This window comes from Puma concolor, chromosome B1 (genome assembly GCF_028749965.1).
Source record: "Puma concolor isolate L17-30 chromosome B1, mPumCon1.1.hap2, whole genome shotgun sequence".
NCBI lineage: Eukaryota > Metazoa > Chordata > Mammalia > Carnivora > Felidae > Puma > Puma concolor.
In genome coordinates, this window is record NC_141670.1 from 44,282,536 (window position 1) to 44,306,389 (window position 23,854).

Consider the following 23,854-nt stretch of genomic DNA (forward strand, 5'->3'; position numbering starts at 1 on the left):
AACGATCCAGATTAAGAAATAGGCCACTATCAATCCTCTTTCTTGGAAGCCTTTTGTATGCCTCTCCCTGATAGAATCCCACCCCCACCCCTCAGAAATAAGCACTATCTTGATGTCTACATTAATCTTTATCTTTGTAAAAATGCTTTTAGAAACCACTGAGTCCTGACAAAATTCTCTTTGGACCACACAACCTGTACTTGTCCCATTCACACTACAAGATTCCACTCCTCTCGCAACCACCGACCCCCTCCCTAAACAGTTCTCCAAATTAAAGATGGTATTGCTACACACACATAGATTCCAATTAAAGCACACAGAAAGGTCAGGCAGCGTGCATTTGGACATGCTGATCAGTGTCCTTTATATCTACCCTAACTGTTGAACCACAAAAAATAAGAGGGGCCCATGGAATCAGAACATACTTACGTATTTAAAAGAAGACAACAGAAGAAAGTAGAAATATGTTTATAGCTCCTGTGCTTTCATATTGTTTTATCAATCCTACCCCTTTCATGTACACTCCTGACTACATGCAGAGGTAAACCCATGTCACTCTGGTTCAAACCTACTGAACCAATAAAGGAAAACAAATCATATTCCATCATATGCCCACAAACATTAGGTGACTACTCTTGGTGTAGGTTGAATAGGAACTGTACCTGGGATTTCTAAGGAGGCACCTTCCCCCCGCCCTCAAACCCTAGGTTAGGAACTATTTCCACATTGTCATCATGCCCCTGTGGACACATTCTCTCAGTCCCCTTTCCAAGCAAGGGCCTTCTCCTACTTGTATGAGACCTGAAAAAAAAATACCTTGCCCTCCAACAAACAAAATGAATATAGCATACTCAACATTAATACATCAATCATTAAATGTCTATGTAACATTATATAAACCTCCTCGACATTATATAAACCTCTTTGACAAGTGTTTGCAAGATGTCACATTAAGTCAACTTCGTTCATGTTTCATTTAAACAGTCAAAGAAATTTCATTACATTCGAAAATAATTAGTAGCTTTGATTTTCTTAGTTCGCAAGAACCCTCCTGGATGGGCAAGATGACTGCTAAAAAATTACAGCCAATCACAAATTAGAGTTACTCAGCCGAATCATTCCAAATATCAGGTGACTGAAATCCTTTCGAATATTTTACAGCCAATTATATTTAATGAAGGAGATGGTTATATTCTGATACGTTCACCATCATGTGAGGTGGAGGCCTTAGGCCTAATGAAAAGTCTTTAAACAGTCCTGAAACACAAAGATTTAGGGAAAGATGAACACACATATCCTAAGTTCAGTCACAGACCACCCAAATTCAGGCATGTCTTCGCCATTCCCAGAAACCACTCTGCAGAGCTCCACGACATCATAGTTCTTTGCCCCTGTGCTGCCTGGTGTTCCTGGGTTTGAGATCCTGAATTCCATCTGAACCACAGTATGTACCTTTATCCTGCTTGTGTCTGATGTTCTGATCTGTCAGTGTCTCATTTTCTTGCTCTATCCCTCAGCATCCATGTTCCCCCTGCAGGTCCTTACGCCCAAGGTCCATGCCCTACCCTCCACTCCTGTGTAGCTCTGACCATCACAGAACTAACTGCCTGGCCCTCAGAACCCACCCATCTCACGGCTTCTTTGTACTTGAAGCTTTCGGATGGCTTTGTAAAGCTGGGCACTTTGAGACCTTCTGGGGCTTATTTGGAGATGCACCTCTTTCTCCCAGAAACTGACTTTTATCACTGACCAGAGAAAGCACCACTGGCAGAGACTTTTCACCAGGTTGGGTGACAGTCGACTCCGACCACAACTTAGCAGCAGCCTATACTGAGAGACTACTACCAATATGCTTATTACAGCAACTGAAACCAAGAGATCATCTGGTTTTTCATTTGTTTTTATATGTTTATCCAGTTTTCAGTCAGGGGACGTGCGTGATTACATGCATGCATGTCTATAATTTGTCCCGTGCCTAACCACGGAAGGAATATCTGGCAAGGCTGCTAGTTCTTTGCTGAATCAGTTCTAGTTCTGCCCTGATAGGCTATTTAGCGAGGGTCACACCCTCAAAATTTCTGATCAGCTTCCCAATTAGCAAAGCCAGACTGCAATTACAAGTCCCCTTCTTACAATCACAGAATGGCAGAAGAGGAAAAGAAATCATGTCTCTAGCTGTGCTGTGTCCTTCGGGGAGAAGGGCCAAGGTACAGGCTTCATTTACTATGGAAAGTTAGCTCTGGCCTCCCCGACATCCTGGGGACTGTGGCAGCAGAATCCCTGCCCCCATGGGACTAGAAGTATAAGCCCTCTGCTCTCCACCCCACCTCATGTTGGTGCTCAGACCAGCCTGTGCAGCCTCTTTCGGATGTAATGAAGGAACAGAGGATCCTGAAAAAGTATGGTGGACAGCTTAACTATAGTGGGTGTGGCCAAGTGCTACCATCTGCCTGCCCTGAGGTGGCCACAGTTAAGTAGCTGCATGGCGGTGATTGACTGGTGGGTCCTGAATTATGCAAGCAATGAAAGGAGGTCAGGATGTGAGGCGGGGTATGGGCGCAGGTCACCCACAGAGTGACGCAGATAAGGCCACTCTACATCGCAACAGACTCTCAGGAACTCGCTCTTATCAGATCAAATACAGACCACAGGAGCAGCAAACTCATCGGTGGCAGGGCACTGTTTAGCCGGCCCCATCCTGTCTGCCCCTGGCCGGAAGTAGAGCTGGGGCCCCTCTGGCAGAAGCAGCAACAGCAGAACACGGTCTTGAAGCCCTGGGGTAGCTCTGCCCCGTGTCCAGAGTGACCCTGCCCCTTGAGTTGACATCAAGAGCAGAGGAAGAAGCAGTCAACTACACAGAATGGTTGGAGGGGTTCTAGGTAGGGGCCTCCGGACCAGCTTCAGGGGGTCAATGAGCCCTGAAATCACAGGCAAAACCGGGGTGTACACACAGACATACTTTACCTGGAAAAGGAGTCCACACTCTTCATGCAACTCTTAGAAGGATCCGTGACCACGACTCCCACCCCCCAACAAGAAGAAGAACCAGTGTTCTAGGAAGGTCTTCCTTATAGCTAGCTGAGGGCAAGGCCCTGACAAAGCGGGACACAAGCTGGGAGTGGGATGCTGGTGCTGGCTATATACAAGAGAAGAGCCATCCAGCAAAGTGGGAAGGTGATGGCACCAAGGCCACCTTCAGACATTTTCTAGTTTGCCCAAAACCTGGTTCTACTGCCATTGGTGCCCTGGACATCAGGTCAAGAACATTCATCTCTGTTGGCCTTTCTGAAGGAACTCCTCTTCCCAACACTAGCCCTCAAGAAAGAACTATGGAAGAGCACGCAGCATCCCCCCCCCCCCCACCCCCGCACAGAGACCACACACACACCACAAGCCAGGTCAACACTGTGGTTAAATGCTTTACTCTAGGGGTTGGGGGGCAGGGGTGCTACCTAGGGGTTAACAAGAAATAACCTGGAAGGCTAAATTTGATGCCAGCACCACAGCTCAATGTTTTTCTGGGAAAACCCCTGCTTTCTGGCACTGGGTCAGGCAGGAGTTAAAGGCTCCTCTCAGCTCCATGTAACCTGACCCTGTGGCAGCTGTGGGTTTCTGCATAACACCCACCCAGGCCTGCATCTCCCAAGAAGGGCTAAAAGGCATGCCCATCCTTTCTAAATGAGGCAGCCTCCAAAACTGAGAACTCTAAAAGCCCTCATCTGAGCTGCATTTATAAATCATGATTCAGCAGGAGATTGTATTCACTTTTCCCTAATCAAAAAAAAAAAAAAAAAAAAAAAAAAAAATCTCCAAAACCCTCTCAAACAGGAGAGGGTTTGGAATTTCACTAATAATGAGGTTCTCTGCTCCCCCTCTGATTCTGTTCCTCCAAGCCTCCTGGAGAAAGACCTAATGAGCTCACAACAAGACCCGACAGGCAAGGGGAAGGCCCAAACCTCTGGCCGGCCTAGCCTCGGAGGCGGCCACATCTCTCACCACAAGGCAAGCACAAATTGCCCACAGCTGTGCTAGCAAAGCTTTGCTTAAAGCCCTGCTCCCTTCCCGCCCCCCCGCCCCCCACCCAGGTCATTATCTCCTCTCTCTAATCCGCTCAAACCCTGCCCTGCATCTTCTGCCTTTGTGCCCAGCTGTGTCTGCCAGACGCTGCCTGCAGCCCCTGCAACCGCCTCCACCTCCAAGCACCCCCCCCCACCCCAGCCAGCTGGGATGGCAGGCTGAACACAAGGGCTCCCAAAGCTCATTATGAAAAGGAGCCAGTGGTCACTCAGATCTGGGTCCCCCTACCGTGTATCAACCCCTGAGGGTGGGAGAATGTGGACAAGGAAGCAGAGATTCCCCAAGAGGCCTGAAGTGAGGGGTGCGTGGGGAAAGCAGGACTTCCGGAACCTTTGTGCTGGCTGGGCGCCACCTGGCTCTTCTCATTGGACAAAGAGTTCCTCTTTCTGGTGAGGCACTAAATCCCCCGGCCTTTTTTATCTCTGCTGCATCACAGGTCAGCACTGGTGCCTGCTCCAGGGAGGGGCCGCTAAAAGAAGCTAAATTCAGCAGCTATGTGTGGGCATCATCAACCAGCCCTCTGCACGCCCACCCCCCCCCCCCCCCCGCCGCCCCCTCTCTGCCTCGTCTCTGCTCTGAAGGGGGGCTGATCTCCTACCATCCGCACTAACCGGATGGGGGATGGCCCGTCAGCCCACCTGCCAGACCCTCCAGCAGTCATCTGACTGCTGAATGGTTCCCTGGAACAACTGAGTGTCTTCCCGGGGCTCTCTCAGCCTTCCCTCCAGGAATCCTGTCCAGGTGATTGATAATCCAGCATAGCCCCAACTCTTTCTGAGCTGCTCCTTTAGAACAAGACCCCTGGGGAGAATCTTTTAGAGTCACTAGGAGGTTTCGTAGTTGTTTTTGTGCTCCTTTTTGCCCCAATTTCGAAAAAAGGTCATGCCCCACTCCTATCCCCACTACCAATACCTCGTTGGCAGGAGCTGAGAGCATCACTGATGTGTCCCAGAAGGAAGAGGCTTCAGGCTCAGCTCCAAGAACCTGCGAGCCACACTCCACCCAGCCCTGGTCAGCAGCAAAGTTCCAAAGGCAAACGTGAGGACAGGGGAGCACTTCACTGCCCACGGAATACCCCCAAATGTTAACGCCAGAAGAACTGGACATTTCTTGTTTAGATACTAAACCTATTTAGAGAACATGAATTCCCAGAGCTCCAGGAGAACATTACCTTCGAGATGTAGGTCAGCTGCAAAGATCCAACAGCTCCTGCCCCAATTGCCAGGTTCTGAAAGACAGATGTTTTTCATTTTGAGAAGGATGATGCTACGTGAGGCAGTGGAAACAGCGCTAAGAGACAGAAGACCAAGACTCTAGTCCTGGCTTTGCAACCCTGAGCAAGCCACTTACCCTTGAGCTCACTTTCCTCTCTAAAACAGTGATAATTCTTGCCATGTATATGTATACACTAATCTTATCCTTGGCCTTACCACAGAGGGCTGTGTTCTAGGACAGTGGTGAAAAGTGTGAGCTCCACCATTTGACAGTGAATATGTTCCTGAACCACTAAGCCTCCACTTTCTTTTCTGTAAAAATAGAGATGATAATAGTACCTACCTCATAAGGCAGCCATGCGGATGACCTACTACATTTAAGGGCACTTGGAGTTGTCCCTGGTACATAAATGACTCTCAACAAGTGTTAGCCATTATATTTTTTCTTTCCTGACTGCTCTGATCTCCGTGGTGGCTTGGTCCTGTTACATGCCTAACTCTAAGTTCTTTTTGTAATAAACACGGTGCAGATTCACACAATACAGAAATTAGAAAATACAGCTGTTCGGTTTATTTTACAGGAGCATTACGAGTACCCACTGGAATGATGTCTGTAGACCATAAAACACTAAGTAAATGTTCTGTTAAAACAGCAAGAAACTCACAAGCACCTTGTTGGGCAATATTCTATCTTGGCACAATCTCTTTGGCTTTCTAATTTCTCCACTGTTAGAAATGAAATAATGATGACACAGGGATGGTAGCATATCAAAGAAATGACCGAGATTAGAAATCACAGCTATGGAGTTTCTAATTTATAACGTGGAAAATTCACTCCCCCATGGACCTGAGACCCTGTCCACAGCTCCTGGTGACCTCTTAAACTGTTGCATAAGCCTCAAAGAATAACCCTGAAGTCCCCATTACCTGGGGTTATCTCAAAGCAATAAACAGAGATGAATCTTGGATAATGAGAATTTAGTGAATTTCCTAAAGGGTTAGCAGTGAAATGACCGGTCATTCCAGAAGACTGCCCTTAAGAAGTATCTTACATGGCAGGGAAGAGTCCTTCTAGGCCCAATTAACTAAATTAACACACATCACTTGAAGCAAATGCAAGATATGAAATTTTCTATTCAGGAAAAAAGGGATGAGGATAATACCACAGTGAAAGGATTCTCAGAGCCCTTAAATTTTAGAGTAAGAAATTCAGAAAGGATATCCCCCCTCTCCCTTTTACAAATGAGGCTATAAATCTAAAATGCTGCCTTGTGAGTCTCCAGATTAGCATTTCAAATATGGATGATCTGATTTACACATTTTTTTCAAATACACAGTGACAGCATTTTGTTTACTTTTAAGGAAACCTCTATTGGATAAAGAGAGATAGGTCCTGTGCCCCTAAATCAGAGTCCAAAAAGGAGCCATAGGACTCCAAAAGGCCGGTGAGGGACTGACACTGCCCCAAGGAGACCGTGAGTCACTCTGGATGGACACATGGAGCCACGGGCCTCTGCTGGACACAGAGCACCTGGCCCACTCCCAGCCCCCATGTGGCATTGGAGGAAAGTGAGGGGATTTGTGAGTGAGGGGATTTGTTCCACTTCACATAAATGCTCAGATCTCCTGACTTCAACCCAATGCCCTAGAAGCAAGCAGCACGATAAAATTTTAAAAGCTTGAGTGGCTGGAATTCTGGCTGTGACATTATCGCCCTATGACTGCAGGCAAGTTTCTGTACCTATAAAATGGGGACGACAAACCCTGTTTCATAGGCTTATTGTGAGAACAGCATGAAAATGCAGAGGGAGAGCCCAGCACACGGCAGCTCCTCTCCCCGACCCACAAGGCTAATTACAAGATACACAAGCCAAGTCTCAGAGCTGTTCTTGCACAACTCCCTCTCCTCACCCCAAACCACAGCCCGAAGGCCTCCAGAGGTATCTGGAATTATGAGAGATGAAGTGAGATCTGGGGAACCATTCGGGCACTAACCCACACGTAATGACAGATATGAGCCGATCAGATTTCAACTACTTCATCCCCCCCCCACCCTCTCCATTGCTCCCCCCTCCGCCCCCTCCCTCCTTCAGCTCTCCCGCTGCAGAAATACACAGCAGCAGTTCTCCAGGCCCAGCTACCTGAGGGCAGGGGTGTCTTCACCACCTTCACCCACAGCCTACCCCTCAGTCTGCTCCTAGGCTCACATGCACCTCCACCATGAGAAGCCAGGAAAATATGATGAGTGTCTGTAAATGCAGTTTCCCCCCATCTTCCTCCCTACCCAGGGGAAAATGAATGACAGGAGTAAACAGCCCCAAGATCACTGAGCCTTGATCCAGAGGGATGGCTCTGTGTCCACTCCAATTACTGGACCTAGGAGATTAATGGTGACAGCTCACTGCCAGGGTGGCAGCCCCAGGCAGACACTTCCTGGTCAAGGAAGAATGTGCCAACATGCCTGAGCTGAGGACCTCAGGCAGCCAGCTGTCAGGCCAGGGATGCCAGGAAACAGCACCTGGGGAGGGGCAGGGTGTCAGAGCCTATGCAAGCTGCCTCTCCAGGCCACAAACTGTCTCTTCCAGGGAGAGGACAAGAGGACCCTGACTGCAGTCTGTCCCTCTCTTAATTCACGTACACCAATCCTTCTCCAACTTTGGTGCACATCAGAATCTCCTAGGGAGCTCGCCTGAAAAGGCCTGGGCTCAGGCCTCACCCAAAAAACACTGAATCAGAGTCAAGTGGAATGTGGTCAGAACATGCACATTTTTTAAATGTTCCCAAGTGATCCCTCCACAGGCCCACGTTTGAGAACAACTGGTCTACATGACAAAATCTAGCCCTTGGGTTCTGTATTGGATTATATTTTTCTGTGAGTTTGTCTCTTCTTACTAGATTTTAAGCACATTGAGGACATGAGTGGAATCGTATTCCTCTACAGAGCAGACTCCTCAACTTAAAACAAACAAACAAACAAACAAACAAACAAACAAACACCATTTACATGGTGGGCAAGTTCCCAAACCAGTCCATAAAAGCCTGCTACACTCAGAGTGCCAGAGGCCTCCCATCCACCACTGGCGAATGACGTTTCTTTGGAATGACTTGTTCATGTTTTGAACTTGGCTGTCACTGAGTTTGCATTTCCCATGACCTTGGGTAGGGTTCCAGAGGGACAACAATAAGGGGCAGGGGGCATAAAAGGATTGAGTCCCAGCTACAAGAGGGTCAAGGGCTTGAGGAGAAGGACGAGAAGCATCAAGATGAGAGCATCTAGGCAGATGCGGAATGGAGACAGGCTGATGGGAACACTACTATGCGAATCACCTGGGGATATATATATATATATATTTGTGGGGTTTTTTTATATTGATTTTGAGAGAGAGAGAGAGAGAGAGAGGCAGAGGAGACAGGGAGAGAGAATCCCAAGCAGGCTCCATGCTGTCAACACAGTGTCCAACGTGAGACTCGATCCCATGAACCGTGAGATCATGACCTGAGCCAAAGTCAAGAGTTGAACGCTCAAACAGACTGATCCACCCAGGTGCCCCAACCTGGGGATGTTTTTAAACAAACTAATACCCATGCCTCATCCTTAGTTTTAGCTGATCTGGGGTAGAGTCCAGGCACCTGTATGTTTCTCAAGCTCCCCACTGATTCCACGGTGCTGCCCGTTTTGAGGACCAATGCTGCACACACTGGCTGGTCCTGCTGACTGTGCACTGGCAATGTAGCAGCTGGTGAGAGAAAGTCACGCCCAGTGGCAGTGCACAGGGTGACCCTGGCTGCTGCACCAGCAGTAAACAGGGAGGAAGGGAAGGGCGGGGCAGTGGGCAGGGAGACAGAAAGGGGATTCCAGTGCCACACGAGGCTGTCAGCAATTGTGTGTGAGGATGTCTGTTAAGTCAGGAGCATTCTAAATTTTCTGGAACAATGTAGGGCACAGGACAGGTTCCCATTAAATGGTGGACAGTTTTTGTTTTAAGTTTATTTATTTATTGAGAGAGAGAGAGACAGCAGGGGTGGGGCAGAGAGAGAGACAGAGAGAGAGAATCCCAAGCAGGTTCTTTGCCATCAGCACAGAGCCCGACATGGGGCTCAAACCCATGAACCACGAGATCATGACCTGAGCTGAAATCAAGGGTTGGCTGCTTAACCAACTGAGCCATGCAGGCGCCCCGAATGACTGACAAGTTTTTATGACGATACTGCCAACACCTTGCTTTTTGCTCAAGTGTTCTGCCACCAAGGACCTCAAAGAAGCTCCCACTTCCCATGAGTGAAAAGCGTAGAGTTTATTCTTTTCCATTACCAAGGAAGGAGCAGACATGCCCACACAGAGATGTGACACACCTCCTATAGTAAGCCTGTTTTCCAGAAGCAACATTATTTTTTGTTGAAATAGAAAATTTTACCCGTGTGTCTCCAGCTGCCTTTCCCATCTTCTAATGAGAGTAACAAGGAACACAGAAATGACCAACTATAGAGTCATAAACTCACAGCACAACAACACTAAGGTTCTGGTGATCCCTCATCATTCACCATATGAGTCCTCTAAGGCTCAAGGTGGGGAAATGACTTCCTCAACAAGCAGATAAAGGCAGAGCTTGTAACTCCCAACATCAATCTGATACTCTGGCAAAGCACAACTGGAGGAAGAAAAAAGGAAGCTGATGCATATGTAGAGTCTATTATGCACCAGGCCTGTCGCTAGGTACTCCTACACATTGCTTCATCCTAGCAATCCCATTTTACAGATGAAGATACTAAGGACTGAGCAGGTGAAGCAACTTGTTCAAGGTCACACATGCACTGAGTAGTCAGGCCAGTACGCAAACCCAACCCTTTCTGATTCTCCAATCTCATGCTCTTCCTTTGTACCTTGCCACCTCCTGTGAGACAATCCTTCAAATGTACAAGGACCTGCTCATTATCTGAGAGTTGATTATCAATGAAAGGTAAATACAAGAGCAGGACCAGCAGGGTTACACCAGAAGAGGCCCTATATAGTTACCCAAGCTGGGCAGGGCAGGAACTGGTCAAACTGGCTCTTGGCTGCCAAACTCCAAAAGACTGGGGATTCAGAGTAGAAAGGGGGAAAGAGAGAGGCTAGCCATCTTACCTTCTCTCATATCCCTCAGTGGTGCCTAGCAGAACACATTAGGTGGTCAAAAACAGCTTGCTAGTTAACTAGTGGGAGAAGGAGGAAGGGAATGTATGTGGAAATCCCACAACTAAGCCCTGAGCCAACATGGCTGCCCATGGGCTGAAACCACAACTCAAACCACCAGAAGCCAAGGCCAGACACAGACTCTCAGAAAAGAAAGACTTGCCTAGGAAGAGCCATGTGATGGGAACAGAGGGGAAAGCATAATTCCCTCTGCCCCACATTCCACAGCCCTCACCCTAGAATAAGAATAACCAAAAGGAAAGTAACCAAGCTATTCCCAGGGATTAGGTGATCCAGACAGTGGCTTGACCTGTTGCTCTGGTGTCAAATACATCTCCTCCCCTCCACTCTGCAGCTCCACTTCCTGATAACTAACTTGAGGAAGAGTGAAATGTCCATGGCTATTCTCCTCATTCTACAGTTCAAAATACGCATTTAATCTTTGCCTTCCAGAAAAGTCAACTCTGTATCATAAATTGCTGTGTTGGTATAATGCTTGCATTCTATTATCTGGATGCCTCTTTTTCACTGACACACATCAGCACCGGCTTCAGCCAGTGGCTGGACTTTATGATTTGTAAGTCTCCTGCCACCACATTCCCAGCCCCTTTATTTCCCTCCCCCAAATCCTGGTGATAGTGACCAAAACACATGCACCAAGGCCCGGGCTGTAGATAATCCCCTGGACACATTCAGATTCCAAGACTCCAACTACTGGCCACAAAAATGGTTCTGAAACTAAAACCTTAAACTCAATAAGCCAACCCCCTTCAGGGTGCCTGGATAGTTCAGTTGGTTGAGGGTCCAACTCTTGATTTCGGCTCAGGTCATGATCTCATGTTTCAATGGGTTCAAGCCCCATATTGGGCTCTGCACTGACAGTGTGGAGCCTGCTTGTGATTCACTCTCCCCCCCCCCACCCTCTCTACGTCTCCTGTGCTTGCTCTCTCTCTCTCAAATAAATAAAAACTTTAAAACATTTTTTTAAATTAAAAATAAAAAAAAAAGTAAGCCAACACCTTCACCCCTGTGCTCAAGGCCAGCCCCCTCCACACATGCCTCAAATTCAAGAGTCATTTCCCTTCCAGCCTCGAACTGGCCCCGTACCCCACTGCCCGCATCCACATTCTCTCCCAGTCAGCCTGGTCCTAAACCTCCGAATGCTCTCCTTCACCCTTCTGTCAGTCACCAAGCCTGTCATTTTCTTCCTTCACAGGGCCTCTGGATCTGTCCCTTCCTCCCTATTCACCTTGCACCACCACCACTGACATTCCAGGAAACCCTAGGAAAATGTCTCACTGTGAACAAGTAACATCTCGGTGACACTTTAGAGTTTATGCAAGCACTTTCACAAAAATTATTTAATCTTTACGGCAACTATGTCAGAGGGAGATATAATTAATATCATTACCCCTACTTTACAGAGGAGGACAGGAGACTCATAAACGATCGGTGTTTCCCTAATTAAGGTATATCTCAAAGTGTTCTGTGCTCAGCTGATGTGAACTAAGAAAACGGGCTCGGAAGCAAAATCTAATAGGCAGCTCCCTCCCAAATATACAATTACCCGCTTTGCCTTAGAGGCATTCTTTGAATAAAAACAATAATAAAATGCCATTCTTTTGTATATAGTTTTATAAATACATAAACATAGATGTATATGATAGATATATTCAAACAAATATTGAAGACTGAAATCTAAAAGCAAAACATTAACAACAATATAACCAAAGACAAATTTTAAGAAAACTTAGAACAGTTTCTTCACGGCTTCACATGGGTAAAACCTCACCTACATCTCTCAGCTTTCCTCTCTTTTAGTTGCTTGAACTTTAATAACAAGTAGGGCTAACTATTAACACAATTTTCCCCAAGTGCCTCTTGGTTTTCACTTCTTTTTAATTTAGACAAAGTACCATCTTGTTATAAAGAAGAGGAGGATTGTTTTTTAAAAAAACCACATGATTATACTCTAGTATTTTATGTTCATTCTCCAAAAGTCCATGCATAATTTTAATTCTAAAAACATTAATTAAATAGTAATGTTCCCTTAACAGAATTTGCATTTGGGTGAAAGTACAGATCTGTTGCTTGCAATCTTTTAGAATTTTTTTTCCCCAAAGGAATTCTTCATCCTTACTCTAACACAGTATGGACAAAAGCATGCCAGAAATTCTACTTAGCCCGTTAAATCATTTGTCTACGTGGAAAGTTAATACACATACCAATAACACAAAACCCATGAATGAAAAACACTTGGCTCAAACAACTGCTGAAGATCTGAAAATTATCATGATGCTTGTTTATACAGAGAGTATCTCTGGATAGACACACAAGAAACTGGTCATGTGGGCTGCCTCTGGCTAGGGAAAGACGTGGCTGGCAAAGAGGACTGGAAGGGAGTAACCTGTCACTATATGTGAGCTGTCCTACATTTTGAATTTTGTACCATATGCATGCATTGGCTATTTTTTTTAAGTTCCCTTACCGGTTCTTGGCATTTTGACAGGGTAAAGCATGTGATGCAAAGATCTTTTAAATATTGTTGGATTTTAGCCAAATCTTGCTGAAGGAGGTTTCTGACAGAAAACACAATTTTAAAAAGTAGCAATTTTCACCTAGCCTTTAAGACAACACTATTGTCGGGGCGCCTAAGTGGCTCAGCCAGTTAAGCATCTAACTTCAGATTGTGATCCCGCAGTTGGTGAGTTTGAGCCCCGCATTGGGCGCTCTGTGTCAGCATAGAGCCCACCTCAGGTCCTCTGTACCCACCTGTCTCTGCCCCTACCCCACTCATTCTTCCTCTCTCTCTCTCTCTCTCTCAAAAATAAACATTAAAAAAAGAGACAACATTATTGCTCATTTATATGTTCTACATATTCCTACCACTGTTCTGTATTCTACTAATATATCCAAAAACCCAAAATAGTCAAATAACCATCTTTTTTGTCAACACGGGTGAAACTGCTTGCCACTTTCAATGGAAAGAACTTATTAAAAGTTCTTTAAAAAAAAAAAAAGCAAAGGGCTTCCATTGCAGCCCCAGAGTTACCAGGAGAGATAACAATCTTTCTGAAGGTTATAATGATCCATAATTCATATCACGGCCTTTGCAAAGTAAAAGCATCTGAGTATTTTTCTGTCAACAGAGAGAAAATACACTTCGCAGAGTACATTTGACAAGAACAACCATCTAGTACAACAGTATTTTCATGCTTCTGTTTATCCTTTGTTCAGGGCTATATAATTACGTCTTGCAATTACTTAGGCAAGTGGGCATCACGAGGGTGGAACATAAGCGTTGCTGTGCAACTGAAATATAGTTAGTCACTCTGTAGGTCACTGTAATAAAGTAGAGCAGCCCAATTAAGGTATTTCCTCTCCTCGCTCATGATAGACACCCACATTAAATTAAAATACACACGCTCGTTCCATAATATCGTGGTGACGTTTCAGGGAGATCCAGCCAATGTTTGTTTCCGTTCAAAAATTATTTGTGTACTTAATATTATCAGCGTATCGATTTTTAAATGCATTAGCCAAATCTGTGGCCATAACCAAAAATATTGAAACTTTCTATTTATAGGGGTGCTTTTTAGCAAATGGGTTTCATCCCGTATCGGTCTGGTGTCACCACTGCCTGTATTAAAAACTTTACCACATTGAATCCAAATTCTGTCAGACATCTGGGGCTGTACTGGGCCCATGCATGCTGACACCTAGCGTACCCCTGCCATTCATCCCGTGAGCAGACACGGCTGCTGTGCACACGATGGCCGGCACCTGCAGCTCTGTTTCCGAGGGCAGCCTTCAGGCCTCTGGAGCTGTTTTGCCCACACTGGTAGAGCCAAAACCAGTGACTGTCCAGTGTGGCATGCGAAAGCCCATGTCTCTCGGAGAACTCTGAGGCCTAACCCACAGCGAGCCCCCCTACAGCATCAGGCTGAGGCCTACCCTTTGCCAACTTCTTGGAAGACCTTTGTCTGGTTTCCTCTGCTTCCCTGTCCTGCTTCCCAGCTCTCTTGACAGAGGCTTCCAGAAGAACATTTCCTTAAGAAAGAGCTTGGCACAAATCCTTGTCTTGGTGCCTGACTCCAGGTTTTGGGGTCTCACTCTAACCAGGTGACGTCACCTTCCTCCTTGGGACAGCCTCTGTCCCCAAATGACTGCTGTTTCCCTCACATAGAATACCTTCCTCTTCCCCTTTGGCTCTGCTTAGGATAGAGTGCATAACAATCAAATGAGAGGGGTGCCTGGGTGGCTCAGTCAGTTGAGCGTCCGACTTCAGCTCAGGTCATGATCTCACGGTTCCTGAGTTTGAGGCTCACTGCTATCAGCCTGTCAGTGCACAGCCCGCTTCACCTCCCTTGTCCCTTCTCCCTCCCCCACTTGCACTCTCCCAAAAATAAATGAATATTGAAAAAAAACCCTATCAAATGAAATAGCGTAAGTGAAAACACTTCAAAACCTATAAAATGCCCTGCAAATGGGAATCACTTGTGGTAATAATTCATCTCACCCATCCTTCCATATCTGGATCTAGCACCACCCCCCTCCACGAAGGTGGGGGTCCCACTCTCCCTGCCACATTTTTTTTAATCGTCCACCTCCTCACCGACAGTGTAAGCTCCATGAAGGAAAAGATGCGGTCTATGCACCGCTGGAGCCTCAGCATCCACAGTGGTGTATGGTGCACAGGGCGTGTTTAGCAAACCTGTGTTAAGTTGTGTTGCTAAACTCCAGTAGCTCACTCTACTCTTCTCCCTTCAGGAAACGAAGGGCTGACAGCCATGTTAGAGATCATCTGGAGTACCTACAGCCCAGTGAGCACAGATACCTCACCTAATGTACAAAACCACTCAGTGGCAGAGCCAGAATCTGATCCTTCATCTCGCCTCCCAGACCTGAGAACTTTCCATGTGAGACTCCACCTTGAGGCCCTACACCTTCCCTGGATGGGCAGACACACCAGAAAACTGCACCCCCTTCCCCTTCAGCCAACCTACTGGCATCTGGGCCATTCAACTTAACACTGTGCCATCTTGTTATAAAGCTGCGCTGAGATTTTTAGCGCCACAGTTGTGTGTGATGTTTTCATCTCTCCAGCTTAACCTGAAGCTTCCCGGTGGCAAAGACTTCACTGAATTCAGCTCCCACCGCGTCTCCAGGACCTTGCACAGGGCTGAGCACAGACATCAGTGGGAGGAAGCGGATGCAGGTGAAGAAAGCAGGCACTGGAGCGTCTATACCTGGCTCCAACTCCAGCTCTACATTTTAACACCTGTGTGACTCTGAACAAAGTTGCCAAACTTCCTGCTCCTCGTCCAGAGTGATAACGGTCCCTGAGTCCCAGGATTATTAGGAGGACGTAATGAGATAATGTATGTAAAACATTTCACACTCAGTAAGCATAAGCAGCAGGTAACAGTAATAGTAGCAGCAGCAGTAGGAAAAACAGGCTCCATAACCACCAACTACCAAGTGGCTTCAACAGGCAAAGATCAGAGACATGGGTTGAAAGAATCCCCTGCTTATTAGTGCCTATTAACTAAGATACCATATCAGGCGTCTCTTCTGCCCTATAAAAATAAGATAGTGAGTGACCGAACACAGTTCCATGTCTCTCTCCTCAGGGGCAGAGCACCCCCTCCACCCACCCCCTCTGTTTGCTCCTGGGGATCATCTCCAATCCACCCTCCTCCTGACTTCCAGCACTCTGCTTTGTCCGCCTCTGCAGAGTTTCCACTCAGTTTAGGCCCAAGGGAAGCCCAACCCCAGGAGAGCAGTGTTGGGCACTCTGCATTTCACAAAGGCCTCCCTTTGGACAGACTCTTCACTTGGCCCTCTTTGGTCTGTTCATCCATTCATTGAGCACACACCTTTATTGAATGCTGGACACTATGGATCAAAACCTAAGCCAGATGAGCTCCCTACCCTAGAGGACCTCCCAGCCCTGAGCGTCCTCTGGCTTCTCTTTCTTCATCAGAGACTGCCTCTAAAGCTTTCCTTCCTCCTAAGCAACATTACGATGATGGTCTCATTATCAGCAATAAAGGCAGAAGAACTGGAGTCAGACTGCCAGGGCTGGAATCTTGGCTCTGAAACTCTTCACTATGTAGCCATGGGCAAATTCTTCCCCTCTCTGCCTCACCCACCTCACCTTTACAGTAAGGACAATAATACCTATCAATTAGACTTGTCAGAATAAAATGAAAACCCCACGAAGTCTTTAGAACAGTTCTTGCCACACAGTAATAAATGTTCACTAATACTATTTTACAACTTATAAAAATATCCACTCTCAAATCTAGAATGGCTATTTGGCCATTAACACAATGATGAGCTAAGTCAACAGCTGAAGGAGGAAAATGTTCTAAACTATTGTTCTGAACTATGTCAACAGCAAGACTCTGCTTTTTTAGGCAGATGCCAGGCCAGCTGAAATCTCTGCTTCCAGGGAAACTGTAAAGACTCCCCAGCAGTGACCACAAGTTCTATTTGGTAACTCAAACTCAAAGAAGGCTCTAGCACAAAGTGCAGCTGAGAGCTCAGTCAGCAGGGAAGTGCAAGAGGCTGCCCTTGGCAGACGAGGGCTGACCCCAGAGGTCCTAGTAAGGCGGCCCAGGGCAGAGCATTCAAGGTTAGTGTGGGTTCTGGAACCAAGGAACAGTAAAATCAGTGGGCAGGACAGAGCAAGGGAAATCCCGACAACTGGCAACATTTGAAATCTGAGATGGTAACAATGTGGCCCTGAGTGATCTGTCACTGACAGCAAGGCTCTCAGTCTGTGGTCCAGGATATGAAGGAGGATCCAGCTCTCAGGGGCGGTAGCTGGCAACAGTTAAGTCAGGATTCCCCAAGCAAATGAATCTGCATTAAGAACAGTCTTAGCAGGAAGCATGGCTGTAAGCAGGTAGGTCAGGATAAAAATACTTTTGAATTACCTTAGCTAATATGATAGGTGAGTCAGAGAAGGTACACAGAGGGAGAAAAAGAGAAAGGGAATGATAAGACCCAGAGACCATGAGTCACCCTTAGCTCACCCCTGGCATGCCAGGGGCCAAGTCAACCAGCAACAAAGATTTGATCCCAAGCTCCTCCAACAATGCCACTTCCTTTTGCAGTGGCTCTGTTGACCCAGCTAGGGGCACCTGTACAGAACAAAGGCAAGGAAAATGGTAGAGTAGGGCCAGAAGGCAAACCTAACACAAAAACACTGTAAGAGGCAAGCATTCCAGGCTAACTCAAGGATGTAAGTGTTCATAGGGTTCATTCTGCACACTCAGCATTTTCAATGAAAGTGATCAACAGAAGGTTATCAGGAATGAGAGGTGACACACGGGGCATAGTTCTATTTAGGGGTTAAGTTTTTTCTGGAGGAGGTGACTAGCAGCAGCTAACCAGAGTATGTTTTCTGTATCTATAGCATGTTCTCTCGCCATCAAACCCAGAGGGCAAATGCCAAAGGCCTCTAGAGGGTTAGTCCCTGGATAATAACCTAGAGATTCACAGTAATCTTTTTCCACTGCACATCTTAAAGCACATATCCATCCCCTAACATTCAGACTTTCCCCTTCCCAAGTCTCTGAACCAGAGCCAGATCTCAGCCCCACACTCCTCCCTGCCACAACATGGCTGTGACCCATGAACTTGACATTTAGGGGCCATGCCAATCTTTGGGGACTCATTCCACCAAATTTCCATTGCTCCAGGGCAATGGGAAGGAAAGACCCAACAGCACTCATAGCACCAGAAATAAAAAGACTTGAGACTTTTTCTCATACCAGTGACAACACCAGGGGCTCCCAAGCCCAGCAATTAAAAGTAGGGGACACTATCTTTGTGTCTCACTGCCACAAAATGCTAGGCAGGTCACCTAAGTCTGGCCATGTCCTCGATGAAGTCAATTCCAATGTCTGAGACTCAGTTTCTCATCTGTTACCATCAAGAAGCAAAACTAGGTGGGGCGCCTGGGTGGCGCAGTCGGTTAAGCGTCCGACTTCAGCCAGGTCACGATCTCGCGGTCCGTGAGTTCGAGCCCCGCGTCGGGCTCTGGGCTGATGGCTCAGAGCCTGGAGCCTATTTCCGATTCTGTGTCTCCCTCTCTCTCTGCCCCTCCCCCATTCATGTTCTGTCTCTCTCTGTCCCAAAAATAAATAAACGTTGAAAAAAAAAAAAAAAGAAGCAAAACTAGGTGACCACCAAGGTCACCTCCCACCTAGGATTCTACAACTCCCTGATGCAAGAGACCAAAGAAGTCCAACGTTTGTTGAGCTCAGGGAACCAGGCCACACTCCCTGCCAGGGAGGGGCCCCAGACTGGAAGAGCAGGAGTGGCCATGAGGCCACAGTCACAACAAGGGAAGTGAAAGAAAGCAAGCCATGCCTTGGAGCCTGGAACAAGCCGGGCCGGCCTCTGCTGAACTTCTGAAGTTTTAAATTCCTGAGCGTAAGAAAAGATACCAGATCCCCAGGATCAGGACAAATGAGCTTCTTTTTCCTCAAACTAGTATCTGGGATGGCTGTGTGTGTGTGTGTGTGTGTGTGTGTTGTGGGGAGTTTCACTCCTTACTGACCACCAGTGCGATGCTGCCCACAAGAGATGAAGTGCTTGGACCTAATCCCATGCATATTCCTCCCAAGCAGTGACAGGCAGCCAGCCACCTTCCCATGCAGCCTCTCACCTGGGGGTTGTCCATATACCAGAGAAGGCAGTTGGCCTGGGTGTCCAGAATAAAGTACCTCCGCAGAAACTTGCCGCTGTTCTCATTCTCCTCGATGTCCAGAAACCCACAGATTCGGTTCTGTCGATCCACATAAGGCATTCCTGGGCTCTGCTCACATCACCCTGCATGGCAGGAAGAAGGGAGGTGCTGATGAGGAGGGTGAAGGGTGCCCTGCCTCAGGACCTGGAGGACCTTCACTCTGGCTTGACTCACCTCTGTAAGAAGGTAGGCTTCTACATATCAGCCCCTTTCCCCAGAGCAAATGTTCCACCCCAACCAGACCCTGGAAACCTCCATCAATTCTGTTCCATAAGCAGCCATCAAAATTCATTAACATGTACTCAACTAAGTGTCCTGAGGGCCCACTGTGTGCCGAGCAGAGTCTTATGCAACTTTACACATAAAAAGAGGATATAAGCCTAGACTTCGGGTCAGGGGCCTGGGTTCAAATTCCAGTTTTAGCTACTCATGAATTGTGTGACTACAAACTATTTAATCTTTCTGCACCTCAGTTTCTGCACCTGTAAAATGGGGATAATAGTGGTACCTACACCTCATAAGATTTTGGTGAGAATTAAGTGCCCCATGCACATCAAGCATTTTACGAACACTAGGCATTATGATGACCCTTTACAAAGGCCTTGTAAAGTAGGTTATAACCGAATTTTATCCACAATGAAACTCAGAAAGGATTTAAGCTCCAATTCAAATACCTGCATAAAACTTTGCCAGGAATGCAGCCACAAAGAGCAAACCCTCCAGCTCCAGGAAGGTACTAAGGAATTAAATCTGAGGGGCTCATGGGGCCTTGTGGCAGGGCCACATCCCTCAGCCCTAGCTTCACTTACTTCACTCTGCTGTTCCCCAAAGGCCACTTATGACTGAAAGAATGAGGAATCAGAAGAAGGCTCCAACCAATGAGCACGGTCACAGATTCCAACAAGGCCTCTGATGATGGGAGATAAGCTTTGCCTTCAAGCCGGACTCCCTTCTCCTCATGATTTCCTTCTGACTCTCCAAAGAACCAGACAAAAGGGCAGGAGCTCTCTTCTCCTCCCCAAAGAGGATGAGCGCCTTCCAACAAGCAGCTACGCCCAACCCGGATGCACAGGTGGAACACAAGAGCCAGAAAACGCCATGTGACATTCTGACTTTCAAGAACAAACACCACCCACCACTGGGTCCTGCTTGGCTCTGACAAGCAAACCTCACTATGACCCAAGCCCACCAGGGCCCTAAGCAAAGTGGTGAGCTGGCTGGCTTACAGCCATGCCTGCACCACAACACTGGATCAGCAAGTAAGCCACCAAGATGCTGCACCCATAGTGGCGCAGGCCCAGGGTAGGCCAGTCCCAAATTCCCACAAGATCAGGCTCATTCGAAGGGTAGCTACTGGCAGTGTGGTCTGCTCTCCTTCCCACCCCCACAGGGGGCCCTGCAGTGTGGAGAGGCTGCCCCAAGAAGAAAGGGCCTCCCCCCTCCCCCGACACACACAAGGACACCAATGAACAGTAAATCCTTGATTGCGGGTTAAGATCAGCCCAAATTCCCAATGGGGACAGATGACAGGGGACCCAACGGCCACTTGATGGGGACAAAAGAGTACAGCAGGCAGAGAAACAAGACAAAGATGAAGCAGCACAGCTAAAAGGGAAGAAAAGAAGAAGTAAAAGGGAAGGTGAGAAGATAAAAAGTGGAAAGACGGGGTTTTAAAAGATGGTGGAGGAGAAGGAAGTACAGCAGAAGTGGAGGAAGTGGAAACAGCATCACGTCTGTCACAGGTGCCTGCAGCCAGACCCCTGCTTCCCGGCGCTTTCCTGAGCTGAGCATCCACCCCGGCTCCCGTTTCACAGTGGGGCGAGCGTGAGGTCAGGAAAGGGGAAGTGATGGGCTTGAGCCAAGAGTCAGGAACAAGCACCATAGGAGGAATTTCAAGTCTTCTAGCAAACGCTGAGTTAAAGACGGGAGGCGGTGTTGGTTGGGAAGGAGCACACCCCTGAGACAGGATGCAGTTCCCCACCGCCCAGAGAATCGGGAAAATCGGAGTCCCACGCAGAAAGGCTAGGATGACCCAGGCATCCCATGCATAGTCCCATGCACAGCTCCCTGAGGGAGCTCACCCAACCCCCAGGAAAACTCGGTAAATTCCCTTGGTGGCAGCCTAGTCACAGAGATAGAATTTCCGGGGGGGGGGGGGGGGTGGTGTCAGGACTATTGCCACTCCTGGAACAGCTCTAAGAGAAAGCTTATAAACTGCAGTGGGATAACCAAGCCGACTGTCTCTAGCCCCAGTTGGTAAGCACAGCATCCAACTTCATGCTGGCTTTCAAATGTTCCCTTTTCAGCCTACAGGATTCATCAGTACCAGTCTTTTTCTCAGGTCACAGGCTAGGGAAGGCACTCTTTCTACAATCCTCCAACAGTCTACTTTTGTTGAGGGGCTTCCCATTGACATGATCCATGAGTGGGAGAGGATCCTCATGTGCCAAAAGAAGGATAACAAAAAGAATTCTGGTTATGTCTCCTGGCTATGGTTTTATCGCCAGAAAAAAAAGCTGCTCAGATGTCCTGGGAAGCAGCTGAGTCATGGAGCTCATCGAGAGTGTGGGTGGTGAGGAGAAAGGATGGGCTGCAGGAGAAGCAAGCATCATGTGTAAACGATGTTATGACTAGCCGACCCACACAGAGACAACGCACTCACAAGATGGCGCACCAGACACAAACCTGAGGTCCTAACCCCCAGTCCTCTGTCAGTTCATTCTGACCCCATTTGTGAATCCTTTGTCAGAACAGCGGCTAAGGTTTGGTACAGGGAGTCTGCAGCTCCCAAACCCCCAGTCCCCTCTCCCTACTCTTCAACCTGCCACCACCATCTTGCAAGTCCCCTTGGCTCCTCCTCTTTTTCCTGGAAAGCCCCCCCCCCCCACAGTAGAGTGATCTCAGCCACCCCAAGCGCAGCCCCAACAAGTGGGCACTGAGGGGAGAAACGGAAGTGCTACTAATTGATTCATGAGGGGAGAAAAACACCCTGATGCACATGTACACACAGTCACCCCAAATTCCCCTCCTAAGACCAAGGCAAAGCTTTGTAATGTTCTCTCTCACAACATTTCTCCAATTATATGGTTTTAGCCCATTTTGTCACTCTCTAAAATCACTTGCTATCTTAAATTTCATTTGAATCCAAATTCTCTGGTGTAAACCTACAGGTGGGGGTAGTTTTAGAGGGTGCTTTATCCCAGTAGTTACCCCCAACCCATGTCCTGGGCCCCACACCCTGACAATGACTCTCTCCCCACCTCCTGGGACAACATGCCAAATGTTCTTGCTGGGGTGCAGCACCAGACACCCCTGCCCCGGACTAGCCCTAGTAGCATAATGAAGCCTTTGCTCTAGTAGCATAATGAAACCTAGTACCTTCTGAGCCTTCACAACACAATGGTGACAAAAAGTATAGAATATTTGTAGAGGAAGGGACCTCAATTCCACTCCACTCAGTAGCCTCTTTCCAAAGCACGTCAAACCTCCCTAGAATTTTCCAATTTTTGGTACAAAACTCAGAGTATAACAATGCTGGAATTTAAAAAAATTCACTCTGGCCAACCATTTTCACTTTTGCAAGCTTTTTCATGCCCCTATCCGCATAATTGGCCTTTTAAAATTTTTAAATTATATCATAAACATGTTCCATGTTGCTACATAGTCTTTATAACAATTGCCTTTAATGGTTGCATAACATTACTGAACTGCATTTACCATAATTTACTTAACCATTTCTCTAGGATCAGACAGATTATACTCAATTTTTCATTATATAAATAATGTTAAAATTCTTATTTTCATGCTTTCTTTCTCCTTTTACACGGACACAGCATACATAATTTCCAAGCAATAATACGACTAGGTCATAGGTAATGATCTTTTAAAATTCTTGAGACCTATTACAAAGTTACTTCCTAAAAATATTTTCTGTTTACATCACAGTCAGCAATATATCGTTACCATCTCTAGAATTGTATATAATATCGTTACCATCTCTAGAATTGTATATACATTGGATGTTCTCATTTTAAACTGTTGCTAGTTTTAAATATATAATGATGCCTAGTGAGGCTGAACATTTTTTTCACGTTTGCTTCCTGCTTCATCTTCCTTCCTAGACTTTGTTAAATGCAAATCAAAATTATGTGTACATACAATAGTGTGTTCTCTCTGTCTCTCTCACACACACACACACACACACACACACACACACAATCAAACCAAGTCAAAACATGCCCTCCCATAATCCAAATAACTGAATAATGCGTTTTAATGAAAAGTAAAATAGAAAAGAGGCTGGGATGCCTGGGTGGCTCAGTCGGTTAAGCATCAGACTCTTGATTTTGTCTCAGGTCATGGTCTCACAGTTCATGAGTTCAAGCCCTGCATCAGGCTCAGCGCTGACAGTGCAGAGCCTGCTTGGGATTCTCACTCTACCTCTCTCTCTGGCCTTCCCCCACCCAAAGTAAATAAATGTTTTTTAAAAAAAGAGGAAATTGGGGCGCCTGGGTGGCGCAGTCGGTTAAGCGTCCGACTTCAGCCAGATCACGATCTCGCGGTCTGTGAGTTCGAGCCCCGCGTCGGGCTCTGGGCTGATGGCTCAGAGCCTGGAGCCTGTTTCCGATT

The 23,854-nt window shown here is 47.0% G+C and overlaps 1 protein-coding gene across 3 annotated transcripts in view; it reads right to left on the reverse strand.

Annotated features, from left to right (window-relative positions):
• PLEKHA2 (pleckstrin homology domain containing A2) overlaps positions 1-23,854 on the reverse strand; it is a 74,089-nt gene that overhangs the window by 26,606 nt on the left and 23,629 nt on the right. For all 3 annotated transcript variants that reach the window (XM_086703662.1, XM_086703660.1, XM_086703661.1), the window contains 2 exons: positions 19,145-19,308; positions 5,249-5,305 (listed from right to left, as the gene is read on the reverse strand). In XM_086703662.1, the coding sequence (XP_086559788.1) occupies positions 5,249-5,305; positions 19,145-19,285 (198 nt within the window). In that variant the 5' untranslated portion in view covers positions 19,286-19,308. The remainder of the gene's footprint in view (positions 1-5,248; positions 5,306-19,144; positions 19,309-23,854) is intronic.